This window comes from Chiloscyllium plagiosum, unplaced genomic scaffold, assembly GCF_037043375.1.
Source record: "Chiloscyllium plagiosum isolate Xiang-an unplaced genomic scaffold, Cpla_swu_hap1 HiC_scaffold_9, whole genome shotgun sequence".
Classification (NCBI taxonomy): Eukaryota; Metazoa; Chordata; class Chondrichthyes; order Orectolobiformes; family Hemiscylliidae; genus Chiloscyllium; species Chiloscyllium plagiosum.
In genome coordinates, this window is record NW_028270147.1 from 62,786,637 (window position 1) to 62,808,662 (window position 22,026).

The window sequence follows — 22,026 nt, forward strand, 5'->3', positions numbered from 1 at the left end:
CAGCATGCTCTAGGCTATGACAGAACTTTAGTCCTCTCTAGACTGATGAAAGTTTCTTGCACCATCCCCAGTCACTCACAATAAAGTAATTAGATATCATGCTCTGTGAGTTAATGCCTCTAATTATTATTCAGCACTGCTACTTTGTATTCTGAGGATGGTTTTAATCAAGTAGTTGATTAGTATTTTGTTAGTTACTCTTTCACTTCAAGTCTGTTCTGTATCTCTCATGAATGCAATGACCTGTTAGATTACAGGTCCACATTATTACCATAAGGCAACCGCTCCCCCCCACCCCGCTCCCCCCCCCCACCTCACCAATATGATTACATTTACACTTAAAATGAAACCCTCTCTTGTTTGATCCATCAAATAGTTCAATTTCAAGGATATAACAGATTCTTCATAATAACACAATCCTACAGCAAATTTCATTAATTCGAACTACATTCCCACTGCACAAGTGTGAATATCAGGCCCATAGACATATAAAGGACATACCCAATAAAAGGAAATCCTGCCAAGGCTCCAAAAGGACTGAAACAATTGACATCCTAACTCTTCAGGGCTCCACCAGTAAAATACCCTGTATTGAGTTGGCATGATAAAGGAATATTAGTGTCACAGGTAAAATGAGTCTGACATGCAAGAGGTAGCTTTGACAAATGCTACAGTGGTATTATCAGAATACAAGAAATCAGAGCAGGAGTAGGCAATGCAGCTCTTGAGGTGGATGTAGTTCCCCTATACCTGCTGCCCTTCTAGATGGTAGATGGCATGGATTTGGAAAGTCCTGTCCAAGGAGCCTTGGTGAATTTGTGCAGTGCATTTTATCAATGATAAACTTGGATGGTAATGAGCATTGGTGGTGGAGAGAGTGAATGTTTGTGGATGTGGTGCCAATCAAGTGAACTGCATTGGCCTGGAAGGTGTTAAGGTTCAAGTGTTGTTGGAGTTGCACTCATTCAGGTAAATGAAAAGTATTCTACCACTATAAATGCCGGAGGAAATAACACAGAGGCGCTTCACAGGAGGCTCCCAAGCACTGAGGATGTCACCTAGACAGGGGACGAAACATCTGCAACACAAATTCCCAGCTCGGCGAACAGAACCACAACAATGAGCACCCGAGCTACAGATCTTCTCACAAACTTTGAGTATTCTATCACATTCCTGATTTGTGATAGTGGACAGGCTTTGGGGAATCACGAGCTGAGTTACCTGCTGCAGTATTCCCAACCTCTAATATGTTCTTGTAGCTAATATACTTATATGCGTAGTCCAGTTCTGTTTCTGGTCAATGGTAACCCCAGGATATTGATTATGAACGATTCAGCAATAGTGATGCTTTTGAAAGTGAAAGGGTTATGCTTAGATTCTCTTGATGTAAATGGCAATATCCTGGCATTTGCGTGGCATGAATGTTATTTGTCATTTGTCAGCCCAAACCTGCATTTGGACACAGACTGCTTCAGTATCTGAAGAGTCACAATTGCTATTGAACATTGTGCAATCATTAACAAACATACCCATTTCTGACCTTATGACAGTGGAAAAGTCATTTTGAGCCATGCATCTCAGTGATTGTTTATGCACTACTGAAAATGAAAGTTAAAATAATAACTTCTGTTCCTTAACAAAGGTTTAGGTTTCCAGAAAGTTAATTGACATCATAGAAAGTAAAGAGTGTGTGATTTGAGGTTAGTGTTTTGTGTTCTGAGAGCACTGAAAATAGGCATGTGTTTCCTAACAGGTGCATAACAGATTTCAAAATATGTTGAGTTTATTAAAACCCAGCTCCAGGAATGACAGGTAGACGGAGGATCCTGATGACATGCTTTTGGTTTCTCCACATTAACTTACATTTTCCTGCATTATTTTTCCCTTGGTGGTTCTTGCAACAACATATTGTAGATTACTGTAAATTTATTTTGGCAAGTCAAAAGCAAAATATTGCACGTATTGGAAATCTGAAATATAAATTGAAGTGGCTGGAAGTACTTAGTAGGTTAGGTGGCATCTACAAAGAGAGAGAAAGAGTGATGCTGAATATTGATGTTATTGTAAAAAGGCAATATCAACTGCATTGGTAGCATTAAGCTGATTAACCATGAAAAGGTGGGCATGTTCGGTTTCATTGGTTCCATTCAATTCAATCAGAGCTCCATTCCATTTACTCATACTTGTTCTACATCCCTTAATACTCCTAATAAAAAAAAACTTATTTCTAAAAATCATAATTGATTCAGCTTCAAAAGCCTTTTTGAGGCAAGAGATTGAGACTTCCACTTGTGTCAGAACATACGTCCTGCTTTCACACCTAAATTGTCTGCATCTAATTATAAGATACGTCCTCTTGGTTTGGAATCTCCTCCAGAAGAACCAGTTTCTTTGTACCTACTCTACTGAATCCCTTTGATGAAACACTACGATGAGGTTAGTTAGCTCTCATTACTCGAGGGAATATCACCCAAATTTAAACAACCTGAATTAATGAAATAATCTTTCACGTTTTAATATCATGCTGGTGAATCTGTGATGTGCACTTCTAAACTAACAGATCATCCCTGAGGTTTGGTATCCCAAAACAACTGAATGCAGTGGAGGAAAACGTTGGTAACCATTTTCTGACAGCTTGAGAGAATGTCCCTGCTTCATTCTCCTTGCTAGATCACCTTCACTGGATTCAAAAATAGATGGCTTAATTAAGTATAATCCAGATTGAAAAGTGAGTATGAATAAATTTTCACATTTATGGTGAAAGGAGTGGACAGATCGACAGAAATACATTGTTTCCAGCAGTTGAGGTTTCAAGAACAAGAAGCCAAGATACAAGATTAAATGTCTGAAATTTAAGATGGCAGGCAAAAGAAATCTCTATGGTAAATATCTGGGCACAGAAATTGTACCTTCTGGACTTTGTAATAAATACAGTAATTATAAATAATATTCCAGCATTCCAGTATTTTGTCTTTACTCTATGGTCTTTATGATTCATTTAGATATTAACTCTACAAATTGAGGACAGAAGATGTGAACTGAAATATTTTCACTGGAGAAAGTGAAGATTGAGAAAGTATGGAATCCAAGTCCCTCTCACGTCATCAATTTTAACGGGTATTGTGAGATCTAGAGTTCCTTTGAGCAATATTAGATGGGAGGTGTCATCATCAATGAAAAAAAAAGTAGAAACCAAAGTTGCAATCCAAGAACCGTTTCCTTCAAAGTTTTTAATCACATCAATAACATTTATTTCACAGTCTGGAAATAATAAAGATATGTTTCAGGATAGAGACCTTTGAATATTATTTTAGGAACAACCAGTTTTTGCAGTATTGAAGGGAACATCAAATCTTCCAAATTAATTTAGTGACAGGCTTGCAGGCCATGAAAGAGTTGAATATTGACATGCTTTTCCTTAATCACCCTTCCAACTCATCTAAATTGAGCTGAGCTGTCCAACCAACTAAACTGTCTACTTCCTTGTCCCACATTTCCTCATCTTTTGTATTGCTGTTGGATTGCACTGGCTTGGTTCCTGTTGGCAGATCCTGGGTTACTGAAGTTGAAGCTTCTAAAGTAAAGCAAATAACATGATGTAATAATGTTAATATGAAATATATCAACATCCACAGTTGATTAATCTGACAGTGAAAAGATTTCACATTTATTATCTTTGAAAGTGTGCACAAATTTTGAAAATTTTTAAAAAACAATTCTTCCCTCCTTTCTGGAAAGGTCCAGCTGTCACTGGGCAATGCTATATATGAGCCAGTGAGTCAGGCTGATCTTCATATCTGGAAAAGCACAGCAGGTCAGGCAGCATCTGAGGAGTAGGAGAATCGACGTTTCAGGCATAAGCCCTTCATCAGGAGGTGTTGATGAAGGGCTTATGCCCGAAAAGTTGATTCGCCTGCTTCTTGGATGCTGCCTGACCTGCTGTGCTTTTCCAGCACCACACTCTTGACTCTGATCTCCAGCATCTGCAGTCCTCACTTTCTCCTGATCTTCATATCTGAACTGAACCAGGAAATGTTGCCTGCCTGGAGAGCATCAGGATCAAATCTGATTTCATCCTCACTACATAAATACTGATATAGGAATACTGAGTTTAATTGTGGTATCCATGCTGCATGCTGCTCCTCTGACTGATAGCAATTGATTCAACAAGAATGGAGAATCAAAAGAGGGACAGATTCTGGTCTGATCAGCACTACACTAGGAAATTGTTGGCCAGCCCTTTACTATGTTAAACCTGACCAATTTTCTTCATAAAATTCAAGAAGCATTACTATGCTTTAAAAAATGACTGACGAATCAGCAAAGTATATTGTGTAAAAACATAAAGCTCATCTCATGGTATTAGAGGGTAAGAAGATCTTCCCAGGGTGGGGCTGTCCTTGCTAAAGGTGCCCAAATAAAAAGATCTAGCCCCAAAAGCCCACAGGCAGGTAAACTGCCAGGCATATCCTTTTGTTGTTGGGGAGTAATGAAGAAGGCAACAGGGCCTGTAGTCCAGACCTTCCTGCCTGATTAACACTGCTCTCAAGATGGATGGTGATAGTATAATGTCACATCTATTACAATGGAAGAACACCTCACCTTCACCTGATCTCCAGGAATGTGCACTCTCTACAAGACATCTCTGGAATCTTATATCGGCTGGAATGTTAAATCACACATTGGAATGGGGTGACAGCTGCAGGGATGGGATTCAGTTAAAATTGGATGAACTGGCAGAAGATGGTATGCCCATCACTGACTCAGTTAATCTACTTCTTTTAATCCATTAATGGGTGAGTATTGAGTAACCCATTGGTCTTTGGGCTAACTGAACTCTCCCTGCTTTCGCTGATGTATTATGAGCACAGTGTTGGCCAGGCCACATTGCAAGATAGGCAGGTAAACCCTGACAGCAGCTTGGGGATCAGCCTCCAGTTAGATAATCTTCAGCCCAAAATGAAAGTGTAACGTCTGCTTGAACCCCCACGCCCTGATTTCTCAATCACAGCCCTCAATGGAGTCTGCCTATATTTCACCACCTCCTCCACCCCCAGTCAAATGAATTCAACAATGACAGATTTCGGTATCACAGTGCCATTATTGCCCAGGAACTCTGGTGCTATAACACTGAGATCGCTGCCCTGAGTGAGACACAACCAACAGGAGAAGGGCAGCTCAAAGAACAAAATGATGATTACACTTCCTCTGGAAAGGCAAATCAGAAGAATATCACCTCAATAGGGTCAGCTTCACCATAACTGGTTGGACATCCCAATGAATCCTCCTAAGTGAGCACCTCATGGCCCTACAGCTGAGCCTGGCCCAGAAGCAGCGCATCACAGTTGTCAATATTTACACCCCGACCCTAGTCGCAACGGATGAGATGAAAGAGGCATTCTACCCCAGCCTTTGTGAACTGCTGTCCCGCATCCCCATAGGAAACAAGTTGATTCTCCTCAGCAACTTCAATGCCAGAGTCAAGAGGGATATAAACCTTTGGAAAGATATGTTAAGCAAGGAAGGTGAAGGGGAAACAAACTCCAATGGAGTCCTCCTCCTGACCAAGTGTCAAGAACATGACCTCATCATAACAAACATGCTGCTCCCCCAGAGGGACAAGGACAAGACCTGAGGGCATTACCCCATTCCAAGCATAGGCATGGAACAGATTACATTAGCATTTGATGGAGGGACCACAGAGATGTCTGCATCATCCTCACCATGGTGAGCTGGCAACCACTGGACCAATCACTGATTAATCCACTCTCACATCTCCATCAACCTGGCCCCAAATTGGCAGAGGCAGAAACATTCTGCTGAATGTTGCTAGACTCAAAGACCCTGAGAAGAAAGACTACTCCAGCAGTGCCTCACAGACAACCTGGTAATGACCAATGTGCCAAAGCCACAGACTGCCCACAACAGCTGGTCCATACTAAAAGACACCATAGTCAGCACTTGTGAACTCGGCCTTTCAATGGGGAACTGAGACTGAGTCAATGAGAATGATCAAAAGATTCAGAATCTCCTAGAACACAACAACAAGGCATTCCTGAATTGGCAGCTCCACCAAAACCCGAGTGACAGGAAACAAGGTGACAGGCAACTGAAGGCTGAAATGTAACAAAGAACCCATGATCCAAAGGTTAGATGGTGAGTGGAAAGAGCGCAGAAGACTTAGCAGCTCACCACTATGTGTGCAGCTTCTTCAGCGCAATCAAAATTGTCTCCAGTCTGAGTACACAGGTAGCTACTCCACTGAGAATCAAAAACACAGTCGCTCATCGAGACTGAGAGGCAGTCAGAACCTACTGGAGACTGCACTTTGAGTACCTCCTCGGCCTAGGCACAGCCTTCGATGTAAGTGCTCTCAAGATCATCCAGCAACACACTACCCATCGTCATTTCAGCACACCTCCAACTTGCCACGAGGTTGGAAAAAACATTTTACAGCTGAGAAACAACAACATATTCAGCACAGATGGAATTGCCACTGAGGTTGGAAATATGGCTAAGAAGCAGTCTTGACACGAATCCACAATTTCATCACTCTTGTCTGGAAAGAAGACAGCATACCAGGAGATCTCAGAGATGCCCGTAATTGTTACCATCTTAAGAAAGGAGACAGGTCTGACAGGGGAAATTACAGAGGGATTTGCCTACTGTCTGCCACAGGAAAGGTCATCAGGAGAATCTTCCTCAACTGACTCCCCATAGTGACTATAGAGTTCCTCCATGAGTTTCAAAATGATTTCTGCTTGTCAAGAGGCACAAGGGACATGGTTTTTAGTGCATGACAAATCCAAGAAAACGGCAGGCATTAGCACCAATCTCTGTACATGGCTTTTCGAAACTCACATGAGTAATGTGGTATATCTTCCTCAAAATCAACTGCCTGCAGAAATTCATCACCATTCTCCACTTGACTTGCAAGCTGTGATTCTCAGCCATGGATCTACTCAGACCCAAAGTGCAAACTGGGGTCAAGCAGGGCTGTGTCATCGTACAAACACCGTCTGCCTTCTTCCTTGGTGTAATGCTCCATCCTGTGTCCATGAAGCTCCCCACTGGAGTGGAGCTAACCTACAGAGCGAGCGGCAAACTGTTCACCTTTCAATGTCTCCAGGCCAGAACCAAGACCACCTTCTCTCCCCAAGCTCCAGTACACAGAAGATACCTGTTGGGACACAAGCTTGGAGACTGAGCTACAAACCAACATTGTTCCATTCACCATAATGAATGAGAAAATGGTACTCAGACTAAACATCTGGAAATCCAAAATGCTCTACCAGCATGCTCCTGCCACATAACACTGCTCCCCGACCAACAAATCTATGGCAAGCCCATGAACATTGTGAATCATTTGCCATACCTCAGGAGCCTCCTCTTAGTGCAAGCAGACAGTGACAAAGAGATTCAACATCAATTCTGATGTGCCAGTGCAGCCTTCAGATGCCTGAGGAACAGAGTATTCAAAATCCGATACCTCAAACCTAACAGCAAGCTCATGGTCCCCATCCTCCTGTGTGCACCCGAAACATTGACCATGAACAGCCATGGTCCTCAAATCCCTGGAGAGTTATCACCAGTTACTGCCTTCACAAAATTCTACAAATCCACTGGCAGGATAGGTATACCAACCTGAGCATTCTTTCACCAGTATTGAGGCATTGGTCATACTCGATCAGTTACAACAGGTAGGCCACATTGTCTATATACCTGACAGAAGACTCCCTAAACAAACGCTCTACTCCGAGCTCTGCAACGGACAGTGATCAGTAGGAGGGCTGAGGATTCCCTGAAAGCTTTCTTAAACAAATGCAACATCCCCTCTAAGACACACAACCTGGAGAAGAAGCATCTGCACAGGGGCGAACCACTTCGAGCAAGTCACCCTCAACCCTGAGGGACAGCCAAAGAAGACAAGGAGGAATTTACAGGAGATTAATTGTAGTGGTTCAAACCAGTGACAGACCACCACTTTAGATTTATAGAATTGTATAGTCCAGAAAATGCCATGAGCCTATTGAGTCTACACTGACAATAACTCCTACAATAGTCCTACTTTGCAACACTCAATCTATACTCTTGAAAGTAATGACATTTCAAGTGCCTATCCAAGTACTTTTTACTTTTTTTAACTTCTATGGGGCAGTTAGGGGTTGGCAACAAATGCTGGTCTTGTCAGCTATGCCAACGTTCCATGAAATAGTATTTTTTAAAAAAATCACCTAAGGGTTTATCCATAATGTAGCAATTCTTCATGCGGTTGATTCGTGCAAGTTTCTCGTCCAATGTCACTCGAGCTTTCCTTTCTTTCTTAAACGCTCCATACATTATATAATTGAACCTGCGCACAACATGATACAAAAGCACACAGTATGTTATCTCGCAGTTAGAACATAAATCAAATTGCACAATTTGATTTTAAATTGCTGACATCTAAGTGGCAGTTTATTTTCAGAGGAAATATTCTCTCATTTTTAGACAATGCTAAGTAAAAATAACTGACTCAAACAAAGAATAAAATAGCACAGGAACAGGTTCTTTAGCCCAGCAAGCCTGCACCAATTCCTGGTCCTTATTTAGACCCGCTATTTATTGCCCATTCATGGATTCAAACTCTGTTCGCCTCCTGCTCATGTATCTATCAAGATGCACCTTAAACGTTGCTAATGTGCCTGCTTCTACCTCCTCCACTAGCAGTGTAATTCACGCACCCACCACCTTCGCTGTGAAAATCTTTCCTGCACTTCTGCCCTAAACTTTCCCCTCTCACCTTGAACCTGTGCCCTCTTGTGCCCTTTTCCGCCCTGGGATTCAGCCACCGACCATCCACCTATCTATGCTCTCATAACTTTGTAGACTTCTGTCAGGTCGCCACTCAGCCTCCGATGTTCCAGTGAAAACAATCTGAGTTTATCCAACTTCTCCTCATACCTGAAACCCTCCAGACCAGGCAACATTCTAGTAAACCTTCTGTACACCCTCTTCAAAGCATCCACATCCTTCTGGAAGTACGGTGACCAGAACTGCACATGATATTCCAAAGGTAGCCTAATTAAAGTTTTATACAGCTGTAACATGGCAATTTTTATATTCAATGTCCCGACTGATGAAGGCAAGCACATTGTCTGCCTTCTTGACAACTTTAGCCACCTGTGTTCCCACTTTCAGGGATTCATGGCCTTGTATGTCCAGATCTCTCTGTATGTCAGTGCTCCTAAGGGTTCTGCCATTTCTTGTATAATTTGTTGAGAGTGCGGTGCTGGAAAAGCACAGCAGGTGAGACAGCATCCGAGGAGCAAATCGACGTTTCGGGCATCAGCCCTTCGTCAAGAATGAGGCTTGTGGGCCGGGGACTGAGAGATAAATGGGAGGGGAATGGGGTTGGGGGGAAGGTAGCTGAGAATACGATAGGTAGATGAAGGTGAGGGGGAAGGTGATAGGTCGGAGAGGAGGGTGGAGCAGATAGATGGGAAAGGTGATGGACAGGTCAGGAGGACAGTGCCGAGTTGGATGCTTGAGACTGGGATAATGTGGGGGATGGGGACATGAAGAAACTGTTGAAATCCACACTGATCCTGTGTGGTTGCAGGGTCCCAAGGCAGAATATGAGGTGTTCTTCCTCCAGGCATCGGGTGGTAAGGGCTTGGCGATGGAAGAGGCCCCGGGCCTGCATGTCCTTGACGGAGTGGGAGGGGGAGTTGAAGTGTTCAGCCATGGGGCAGTGGGGTTGGTGGGTGCAGGTGTACAGAGATTAGATTAGATTAGATTAGATTACTTACAGTGTGGAAACAGGCCCTTCGGCCCAACAAGTCCACACCGACCCGCCGAAGCGTAACCCACCCATACTGCTACATTTACCCCTTTACCTAACACTACGGGCAATTTAGCATGGCCAATTCACCTGACTTGCACATCTTTGGACTGTGGGAGGAAACCGGAGCCCCCGGAGGAAACCCACGCAGACACGGGGAGAACGTGCAAACTCCACACAGTCAGTCGCCTGAGTCGGGAACTCCAAAGCCTGAGTTCTCCAAAACAATCCACAAGTAGGTGTCCTGTCTCCTCGATGTAGAGGAGACCACATCAGGTGCAACGGATACAAATGTGAATAAATCCTACCTCTCAGTAGCTTCTCCAACAGCGTCCTCACCACTGATGTCAGGCTCACTGGCCAGGATTATCTCTGTTTTCCTTCTTAAACAAAGGGACAACATTGACTACTCTTCAGTCACAGAGTCATAGAGTCATAGAGATGTACAGCATGAAAACAGACCCTTCGGTCCAACCTGTCCATGCCGACCAGATATCCCAACCCAATCTAGTCCCACCTGCCAGCACCCAGCCCATATCCCTCCAAACCCTTCCTATTCATATACCCATCCAAATGCCTCTTAAATGTTGCAATTGTACCAGCCTCCACCACATCCTCTGGCAGCTCATTCTATACACGTACCACCCTCTGTGTGAAAACGTTGCCCCTTAGGTCTCTTTTATATCTTTCTCCTCTTACCCTAAACCTATGCCCTCTAGTTCTGGACTCCCCGACCCCAGAGAAACGACTTTGTCTATTTATCCTATCCATGCCCCTCATAATTTTGTAAACCTCTATAAGGTCACCCTTCAGTCTCCGACGCTCCAGGGAAAACAGCCCCAGCCTGTTCAGCCTCTCCCCATAGCTCAAATCCTCCAATCCTGGCAACATCCTTGTAAATCTTTTCTGAACCCTTTCAAGTTTCACAACATCTTTCTGATAGGAAGGAGACCAGAATTGCACACAATATTCCAACAGTGGCCTAACCAATGTCCAGTACAGCCGCAACATGACCTCCCAACTCCTGTACTCAATACTCTGACCAATAAAGGAAAGCATACCAAACGCCTTCTGTACTATTCTATCTACCTGCAACTCCACTTTCAAGGAGCTATGAACGTGCACTCCAAGGTCTCTTTGTTCAGCAACACTCCCTAGGACCTTACCATTAAGTGTATAAATCCTGCTAAGATTTGCTTTCCCAAAATACAGCACCTCGCATTTATCTGAATTAAATTCCATCGGCCACTTCTCAGCCCATTGGCCCATCTGGTTCAGATCCTGTTGTAATCTGAGGTAACCCTCTTCGCTGTCCACCACACGTCCAATTTTGGTGTCATCTGCAAACTTACTAACTGTACCTCTTATGCTCGCATCCAAATCATTTATGTAAATGACAAAAAGTAGAGGACCCAGCACTGATCCTTGTGGCACTCTACTGGTCACAGGCCTCCAGTCTGGAAAACAACCCTCCACCACCACCATCTGTCTTCTACCTTTGAGCCAGTTCTGTATCCAAATGGCTAGTTCTCCCTGTATTCCATGAGATCCAACCTTGCTAATCAGTCTCCCAAGGGGAACCTTGTCGAACGCCTTACTGAAGTCCATATAGATCACATCTACTGCTCTGCCCTCATCAATCTTCTTTGTTACTTCTTCAAAAAACTCAATCAAGTTTGTAAGACATGATTTCCCACGCACAAAGCCATGTTGACTATCCCTAATCAGTCCTTGCCTTTCCAAATACATGTACATCCTGTCCCTCAGGATTCCCTCCAACAGCTTGCCCACAACTGAGGTCAGGCTCACCAGTCTATAGTTCCCTGGCTTGTCTTTACAGCACTTCTTAAACAGTGGCACCATTTTTGCCAACCTCCAGTCTTCCTGCACCTCCCCTGTGACTATTGATGAAAGAAATATCTCAGCAAGAGACCCACAATCACTTCTCTAGCTTCCCACAGAGTTCTCAGGTACACCTGATCAGGTCCTGGAGATTATCCACCTTTACCCTTTTCAAGACATCCAGCACTTCCTTCTCTGTAATCTGGACATTTTGCAAGATGTCACCATCTACTTCACTACAGTCTATATCTTCCATATCCTTTTCCACAGTAAATACTGATGCAAAATATTCATTTAGTATCTCCCCCATTTTCTGTGGCTCCACACAAAGGCCGCCTTGCTGATCTTTGAGGGGCCCTATTGTCTCCCTAGTTACCCTTTTGTCCTTAATATATTTGTAACAACCCTTTGGATTCTCCTTAATTCTGCCAAAGCTATCTCATGTCCCCTTTTTGTCCTCCTGATTTCCCTCTTAAGTATACCTGAACCCTTTCAAGTTCCAGAACATCTTTCCGATAAGACGGAGACCAGAATTGCACGCAATATTCCAACAGTGGCCTAACCAATGTCCTGTACAGCCGCAACATGACCTCCCAACTCCTGTACTCAATACTCTGACCAATAAAGGAAAGCATACCAAACGCCTTCTTCACTATCCTATCTACCTGCGATTCCACTTTCAAGGAGCTATGAACCTGCACTCCAAGGTCGCTTTGTTCAGCAACACTCCCTAGGACCTTACCATTAAGTGTGGAAGTCCTGCTAAGATTTGCTTTCCCAAAATGCAGCACCTCGCATTTATCTGAATTAAACTCCATCTGCCACTTCTCAGCCCATTGGCCCATCTGGTCCAGATCCTGTTGTAATCTGAGGTAATCATCTTCGCTGTCCACTACACCTCCAATTTTGGTGTCATCTGAAAATTTACTAACTGTACCTCTTATGCTCGCATCCAAATCATTTATGTAAATGACAAAACGTAGAGGACCCAGCACCGATCCTTGTGACACTCCACTGGTCACAGGCCTCCAGTCTGAAAAACAACCCCCCACCACCACCCACTGTCTTCTATCTTTGAGCCAGTTCTGTATCCAAATGGCTAGTTCTTCCTGTATTCCATGAGATCTAACCTTGCTAATCCGTCTCCCAGGGGAACCTTGTCGAACGCCTTACTGAAGTCCATATAGATCACATCTACTGATCTGCCCTCATCAATCTTCTTTGTTACTTCTTCAAAAACCTCAATCAAGTTTGTGAGACATGATTTCCCATGCACAAAGCCATGTTGACTATCCCTAATCAGTCCTTGGCTTTCCAAGTACATGTACATCCTGTCCCTCAGGATTCCCTCCAACAACCTGCCCATCACCAACGTCAAGCTCACTGATCTATAGTTCCCTGGCTTGTCCTTACTACCCTTCTTAAACAGTGGCACCTCGTCTTCAGTCCTCTGGAACATTGCCAAAGGCCAAAGAGGATGCAAAGATATGTATTAATCCCCTTGCTATTTCTTCCCTTGCCTCCCACAGTATTCTGGGATAGAGCTCATTTGGCCCTGAGGATTTGTCTACCTTCATGCATTTCAAGACACCCAACACTTTCTCCTTCATTATGTTGATCTACCCGAGAATATTCATACACCTTTCCCTAATCTCAACATTCCTCAAGTCCTTTTCTTTGGTAAAGTATTCATTAAGAATCTCATCCATTTCCTCCAGCTCCACACATAACCACCCTCCATTATAAAATGCCTTGGAATTTTCCTTAACCCTGCTGGCCAAGGATATTTCATGGCTACTTTTAGCTCCCTTAATACCCTTCCTACTTCCTCTAGATTCATTCCTGTCCTAATTTTTACGGGAACAAGCCTGTCCTGTATTTTAATCAACTGGGCTTGAAAAGACTCCCACATTTCAGATGTGGATTTACAGCTGCTCCTGATTCACATTCTCCAATTCATGCTTAATTTGGTTATAGTTGACCTTACTGCAATTTAACATCTTCATCTGAAGTCCACTCTTGTGCTTACCCATAAGTATCTGAAAAGTTACGGAATTATGATCACTACTACCAAAATGCACCCCAACCGAAACATTGATCATCTGCTGGGCTCATTTCCCAATACAGGTCCAGTATGACACCCTCCTTCATTGGACTATCCACATAATGTTTCAATTCCTCATGGACACACCTAACAAATTGCTCCCCATCCAATTCCCAGCACTAAGGGAGTCCCAGTCAATATGAGGGAAGTTAAAAATCACATACCACAACGACCCTGTTATTTCTGCATCTTTCCAGAATTTGCCTATGTATCTGTCCCGCTGGCAGCTGGGAGGTCTGTGGTACAATCCAAGCACTGTGATTGCACCCTTTCTATTCCTGAGTTCTATTCATAATGCCTCGCTGAAAGAGCCCTCCAGGCTTTCCTCCCTCAACCCAGTCTGTGATATGCTCCCTAACCAATAATGCAACTCCTTTGCTTCCTTTTCTGTCTCGTCAATATTCTGGAATGTTAAACTGTCAATCCTGTCCCATGTCTCTGTGATAGCAACAACATTGTAATTGAATGCATTAATCCAGGCTCTAAGTTTATCCATTTTACCTGTTATACTTTTGCATTGAAGCAAATACAGTCCAAGCCTCAAGTTCCACTGAGCTCAGCAACCTCTCCCTGACTGATCTTCCTCTTAGCTATTTTTGCCTTAGTCTCAAGCTATTGCCCAGTCTCTATAGGTATTGACCTGCTGCTTCAGTTCCCACCAGCTGCCACACTAGTTTTAATCCTCCCAAGTGGCATTATCAAACCTCCCTGCCACAATATTGGTGTCTTTGCAGTTTAAGTGCAACTCCTCCATCATGTACAAGTCCCACCTACCGTGGAAGACATCCCAATGATCCACATATCTGAATCCTTCTCCCCTACACCAGTTAAATTGTACAAAATCTCTGTTCCTGTCGTCAGTGGCACATGGGAGTAATCCTGAGTAATCCAGATGTCGTGCTTTTTAGTTTACTACCTAACTCCGTGAATGGTCATTGCAGGACTCTGTCACTCTTCCCACCTACGTTATTTGTGCCAATATGAACAATGGCTTCTGTCTGTTTACCCTCCCTGCACCTGCATAGAAACATCCATGATCCTGGCACTAGGGAGGCAACGTACCATCCTGGAGTTTCTCTCGTGATCAGAGAAGCGCCTATCCGTGCCACTGACTATCAAGTCTCCAATTACTATTGGTCTATGCTTTGCCCCTCCCTCTGTACAGCAGGGCCAGTGGGGATTTACATATTAATGAATCGAAACCAGCAACCTCATTTGAAGTGATTAAAGACTTAACAGCAATCTAGGTTTGTCCAATCCATCACATCAGTTCTATGACACTTTGACCTTTTACTATAAATTCTGTGTCCTATGATCTGCCCCACTAACTACCTGATGAAGAAGCAGTGCTCCGAAAGCTAGTGCTTCCAAATAAACCTGTTGGACTATAACCTGGTGTTATGTGATTTTTAACTTTGTCCACCCCAGTACCTCCAAATCACATCATTATTGAATGCATTGCTTATACATACTAGCAATGATCCAATCAGTCCATCTCCCATGGTCCTGTTCAAAGATCATGTTTATTTCTCTTACTAAGGATATCTCTGATTACTTGCATTCTATTCTTTCCTACCTCAATAATATTTTGCACTTCTGTAGCATATTTAACATAGTCAAATCTCCCAAGGTGAACTGAAACTGAAAGCAACCTCAGGAAGGTATCATTAGAACTGAGGCTGAAGAATCACTGTAACGAGGTAGATTTTTAAGAACAGCCTTAAAGCAGGAAAGAGGGTGGGTAAATTTACAGAAGCAATCAGAGCTTAAGGCCCAACCATCTGAAAGCATAGCTATCAATGTGGGTGTAAAAGCAAAGACAAATGTGGCAGAGGTCCCAGCAGTTTGCAGTGCTCCAGGAGATTACAGAGATAGAGATCATAGAGGGGCTTCAAAGAAAAATGAGAATTTTAAAATCATGGCATTAGTGGACTGGGAGTGAGTGCAAGTCAATAAGATCAGTTAGTTTTGCTTTATCTCAATTTCTCAATAACTAACAGTTGTAAGATCCCCCCAAGCCACATTCTGACTTGGAACTATATTGCTGCTCCTTCTCTATCACTGAATGAATATTCTGGAACTCTCTGAACTGGTTGATTACAAAATCAGGTTAAAAAAATGTTAAAAAATGTAAAGCACAGTGTGTTGTAGCAACCTTGTCAAGGACAATTAGGCATGGACAATAAATGCTGGTCAACTAGTGATGTCCACATCCCATGACTGAGAAATAAAGAAAAATATTCTAATGCTGGGGAGTCTCCTACCAATTTCCTTCTCAAAGTTTTTCATTTTTATTTTTGCTCCACAATGGAAAGGAAAGCATTCTTGCCAATTTATCTAAAGTAAGTGTCTAAGTTACCTTTTTCACCTATTCCTCATTGCAACCTGATACTTATACGGTTATGTTTTCACTCTCCGCATCTTCTATTTGCCAGTTTATAACAAAGTCTCATCCTGCAGCCCCAATAGGGATCTCAAAGTATAGTTTGGGAAGCGTGGGGATAATTACTACTTGGGGACAGACAAATCGGGAAAGTGTATAGTGGCACCAACCATGACAGAAGTCATAGAGAGAGGATTAGAGTATCAGGCACAAGAAAGGTTGTGATACAAACAGAAACTGCAGTCATTCCTGATGAAGGGCTCCAGCCCGAAAAGTTGATTTTCTTGCTCCTCAGTTGCTGCCTGATCTGCTGTGTTTTTCCAGCAACACACCCTCAACTCTGATCTCCAGCATCTGCAGACCTCACTGTCTCATCATCAATCAGACAGTATGCTTTTTTCTTCTACCCTGTTCAATAATGTGAACAGTGAAAGAAAATGTTGGGTACAAAACAAGACATTGAACTTTTGGAGGCAGCATGAGTGGAGTTCTTTTAAGATTAGAACAGATAGTGAATGCAAGAATTGACTCAGATTAGAGCCATCAAGACTAACAGATTGTCGTTCTTCACTGGATTTATATGAGACATGAAGAATCTGAATTTGCTTAGAGGTCTTGCTAGAAATGTACCATAATCCCAGAGGACTTTACCAGATGACTGCAGGGAATCAACTATAATGAGATTCCATTAATTCTGAATTCTTTTTAATCAGTCCTTTAAGGAATAGATGACAATTGGAGGTGCCATTTGGTATGGAAAGTAAAAAAGATTAGGTGTCACATAAATGCAACGCCTCCCTTGTTTTCTGTGTTATCTTTGGCCGTATATACTGTCTTAAATGAGGAAGGAAAATGATAGCCGAAAACAAGTTGAAGTAATTATTTCAATTATTTAATCAGTTACGATAAACAAAACTTCATATAAATATATGTGAACAAGGACATATACTGTGTTCTTGATGGCAGGTACTGATTTAAAAGCTTGTGAAACTTTGTGTTCCCTTTCATCCAAATGAACTGATTTCACACAATATTATGAGACTAGATTATTTTAATATGTTTGTCATACTCCTACCACATGCATGACACATTGAGTGTATGAGGTAAGTCAGGGTCAAAATAACTGTGAGAAATCAAATGAATGGTTGCTAGATGCCCGTAGCAGCAATGTTTGTCCTTGAAGGTGACGGAGAGCTCAGGGTTTGGCTATTGGCAACCAAAAACCTTTTCACAGAAACGGCAAGGAAATATGGCAATGTGTCAAGCTAAGAACTGTTTAGTAGCATTTTTGTAGCCTTTTCACTTAGGCCTCTTTGAAGGATCCATTTCAACTAGATGCTGTGCAACGCGAACATTGTTAAATCATGATTTAGAGATGCCGGTGTTGGACTGGGGTGTACAAAGTTAAAAATCACACAACACCAGGTTATAGTCCAACAGGTTTAATTGGAAGCACACTGGCTTTTGGAGCGTCGCTCCTTCATCAGGTGGTTTCACTCCAAAAGCTAGTGTGCTTCCAATTAAACCTATTGGACTATATTGTGGTGTTGTGTGACTTTTAACATTGTTAAATAATTTGAACTGTACTGTTTACAGGCCCAATTAACAGCTGATTTGGTCTTTTCAGAGATTTCAGACAGTTGTCACATAGATTTCTGGTGCTTTCTGCTTTCTTTGCCCCTTTACTCAAACATTGGATGTGAAGTAGTCTTCAGACTGGTGTTCACAATGGCGGGGGTCCTTTGCAGCTAAACTACAAACGTGGTTCAGGTGGTATCATGAATCCCACAATACCCTGACTTTATAATAGTGGCCATGGCTTTGCTATATAAGACTAGCCCTGATTTTATTATATAATACTTGCAATCTATATAACCTCCTATAAGTGGGTACCTGTACTGTTAGGTGTTAACTCATTGAATTCAGATGAATACGCACTCTTTATTCTGTTCTTCAATCTCTTCCCGTAAATCCTCCTTTTCCAGTCCATCATACAATGCTTTGAGATGAGGATAGGGCACTGGCACTGAAACAAAGGTACAAATAAAATCTTCGAGGAGAAAGTGAGGTCTGCAGATGCTGGAGATCAAAGTTGAAACTTTATTGCTGGAACAGCACAGCAGGTCAGGCAGCATCCAGGGAACAGGAGATTCGACGTTTCGGGCACAGGCCCTTCTTCAGGCCCATTCCTGAAGAAGGGCCTGTGCCTGAAACGTCGAATCTCCTGTTCCCTGGATGCTGCCTGACCTGCTGTGCTGTTCCAGCAATAAAGTTTCAACTACAAATAAAATCACCTATTTGTTTCTTGAGAACAGGTTTCATTTTAATGGTTGAACACATTGGAGAATCATAACTATGCAGCTATTTTCCTTGAAATGCTGCTTTCCCAAATGGTACACTAGAGTAAAGTAGGCATTGTGGAAAGTTGGTATAATCTTTCAATGTTTGATAAATTAAAACTCTAAGGCTTAACTACTTTGCTGTATTCACTTTCCAGTGCAAAACTCTGTTGCATAGACAGTAATTGCTGGAAATATGGAACAGGTCAGCTTGCATCTGTGGAAAGAAAAGCAGCTAAAAGTTTTGGTTAACTTTCAACTAGATTGTTACAAATTCTGACAAATGAACTGGCTTTAAGCAAGTGAAATTGGTGAGGTGGTGGGGGGGTGGGAATACGGTCTGGTGGTCAAGGTCTGTCAGAAGAATCGCTGAAATTATGGTCTGAAAATTAACTTAATATTGAGCTCTGAAGGGTGCAAAAGTGCCTCATAGAAAGATGTTCCTTGAGCTTACTTTGATTTTCATTGGCAAACTGCAGAAGACTGCGGATGTGATGTTGGTAGGATTGCAAAAGTGGAGAAGTAATATAGCAGGTGACTGGACACTTAGGGAATGCTTGCGGACTCAATGAAGGCATTTGCGAAGCAATCACTCAACTTGCATTCAAAATCTTTGATCCGTACAGAGTAGACCATTTTGCAAGCAGTGAATAGGAATTAGGAAGAGTAAACCATTCATTGTCTCTTGAGCTTACTTCACAGCTGATTTAACTATGGCCTTAACTCTAATTTTCTATCAATGCTTATACTCTTTGACTCCCATATTAAGAATCTACCAACTCAGCTTTAAAAAGTATTCAATGACACTGCTCTGCTCTGCTTTCTAGCAAGATAATTCCACAGACTAGCAATGCATCCAGATAAAAAGAATTTTCCTAATCTTAAATGGGAGATCCCTTATTTTTAAACTGTGTAGTTCCTAAACTCTCCAACAAGGGGAACTCTCCTCTCAACATCCATCCTCTCAAATCTTCTCAGGATCTCACATGCTTCATTAAGATCACTTCTCATTCTTGTAAATCTCCAAAGGATACAGAAGCAATCTGTCCAATCCTTCCTTATAAAGTAACCTAAACTGTAAAATACTCTGGATGTGGTCTCACTAATAGCCTCTACAACTTTAGTAAAACTTGCCCTTTCAATAAATAACAGTATTCCACTTGCCTTCCTAACTTACATCTGCACACTAACATTTTTGAGAGTCATGTACAGTACACTGTACTGCAACATTTTGTAATCTCTCACATTTAAAAATAAACTGCTCTTCGATTCTGCCTGCCAAAATGGATAAGTTCACAACTTCCCACCTGATACGACATCTATTGAATTTGTGCCCAATCACTTAACCGACATCCTTTTGTAGGGTCCTTGTGTTCCCACGATAACTTACTCTCCTATCAATCTTTGTGTTATCAGCAAATCAAGCACCGTGGGCGGCGCGGTGGCACAGTGGTTAGCACTGCTGCCTCACAGCGCCAGAGACCCGGGTTCAATTCCCAACTTAGGCGACTGACTGTGTGGAGTTTGCACATTCTCCCTGTGTCTGCGTGGGTTTCCTCCGGGTGCTCCAGTTTCCTCCCACAGTCCAAAGATGTGCAGGTCAGGTGAATTGGCCATGCTAAATTGCCTGTAGTGTTAGGTAGGGGGGTAAATGTAGGGGAATGTGTGGGTTGCGCTTCGGTGGGTCGGTGTGGACTTGTTGGGCCGAAGGGCCTGTTTCCACACTGTAAGTAATCTAATCTAATCTCTTCATCCAAGTCATTGCTATAGATTGTAACTGTAGACCATACTAAATTAAATGTACATTGTTTTATACTTCATACATAGCTCATTCCAAATTGCCCTTTCAGAACTTAACTAGATTTCAATTTTGCATTGCATGTTAACATTTAATGGAAACTTTGTTGAACTTGTCCAAAATGGACAACAGAGTGGCATAATGGTAATGCTGTATTAATGGTAATGATGAGGACTGCAGAGGGCCAGGCCAATGCTCTGACGATAAAGGTTCACATCCCACCACAGCAACTGATAGAAGTGAAGTACAATGAATAAGTTTGGAAAATAAAGCCAGTTTCAATTGTAGTGACCATGAAACTACTGTGGAATTGCTGTAAAAGTCCATCTGTTTCACTTATGTTTTCGGGAAGAAAACTGGCCATCCTTACCTGGACTGGCCTATATGTGACTCCAATGTGCTTGGCTCTTAACTGCCCTCTTCAAAGGCCCAACAGGTCACTCAGCATAAGGGAAATGAGGGATAAGCAACAAATGCTTGTTAATGAGGCCCACATCCCATGAGAAAATTAAGAAAAGAAACTCACTAAATTTGAACCCTTATAAGTAGTAGTCTAGGCTGATTTGAAATGCAGGCCCTGAATGTATAAAGTAAGCATCCTAACCCAGTGTATCATCCAAATCTGTCATATTATTTTTAGAGCAAGTAGTAAGAAGCACCTGAATTGGTATATTACCGTACTTGGATCTTTGTGGCTCTCAGTTGCTTTTGTCGTGGCGATTTCGCACCAGGTCTTATGATAGTCATCAAAAGCAATCCTTTTTATTCTAAAAGACAGCATAATTATTTAAGTTAATTGAGTAAAGAGTTTACCCAGTTAAATGCTGTTTAAATGATACATGTAGAACCAAAAACTCTAGCTTGGCATCTCTTTTACGTAATGATCAAAACGTAACCAATGCTCACAGAAATCCTCATGTTATAAAGAGGAAGATACAAAAGAATTAATTATGAAAAAACTGGAATCTGACAAACACGGAAAGACAGAACGACACAAATATCTTGTTTTCAGTAAACCTTCTATGTTTGCCCCTTCTCTTCTGAACAGATTGCTTCAAATACATTGATCACATATTCACCAATAGCATATCAGTAACCTAGCCAAATAGGCATTTTTCAAGTACGGTTCTTGACAAGTGAACGGCAAGTGAACAAGTGGGACTGGAGGAGTTGCTGTGCGGAAGAAGATGCGAAGACACAGTTAAAGATAACTCATAGATAAATTCTTGATCAACAGGGGAATGAAGTGTAATGATGAATAGGCAGAAAGTGGATATGAGGAATGTCAGATCAGCCATGATCCTATTGAATGGCGGAGCAGGCTCGAGGGGCTGTGTGGCCTAGTCCTGTTCCTATTTCTTACAGTCTTACTGTCTTAAAGAGGAGGACTTCAAGGCACTTTTTTTTCAAAATTTCATCATGGGATGTGGGTATCACTGGCTGCTCCAGCATTTATCGTCCATGTCTAACTGCCATGGAGAAAGTTGTAGGGAGTTGCTTTCTTGAATCACTGCAGTCCATTTCATGCATCGCAGTAGCTACATCCACAATGTCATCAGGGAGGAAGCTCCAGGATTTAGACAGTGTCACTGAAGTAACTGTAATATGTTCCCAATCATATCACCTAATATGGTCTGAAGCCATGCTAGAGACTTTTACTGAAATGAGGGAACAGGTGATAACTATATTAACTAATAATTAATTGGGTTGGAATTGGATGTATAAATATGGGGAGCC

At 42.3% G+C, this 22,026-nt stretch overlaps 1 protein-coding gene across 2 annotated transcripts in view; it reads right to left on the minus strand.

Annotated features, from left to right (window-relative positions):
* Positions 1-3,204: 3,204 nt before the first annotated feature.
* LOC122554781 (ubiquitin-conjugating enzyme E2 U-like) overlaps positions 3,205-22,026 on the minus strand; it is a 72,626-nt gene continuing 53,804 nt past the window's right edge. For both annotated transcript variants that reach the window (XM_043700154.2, XM_043700153.2), the window contains exons 8-11: positions 20,971-21,056; positions 18,091-18,178; positions 8,235-8,353; positions 3,205-3,574 (exon numbers count right to left, since the gene is read on the minus strand). In XM_043700154.2, coding sequence (XP_043556089.2) covers positions 3,423-3,574; positions 8,235-8,353; positions 18,091-18,178; positions 20,971-21,056 — 445 coding nt within the window. In that variant the 3' untranslated portion in view covers positions 3,205-3,422. The remainder of the gene's footprint in view (positions 3,575-8,234; positions 8,354-18,090; positions 18,179-20,970; positions 21,057-22,026) is intronic.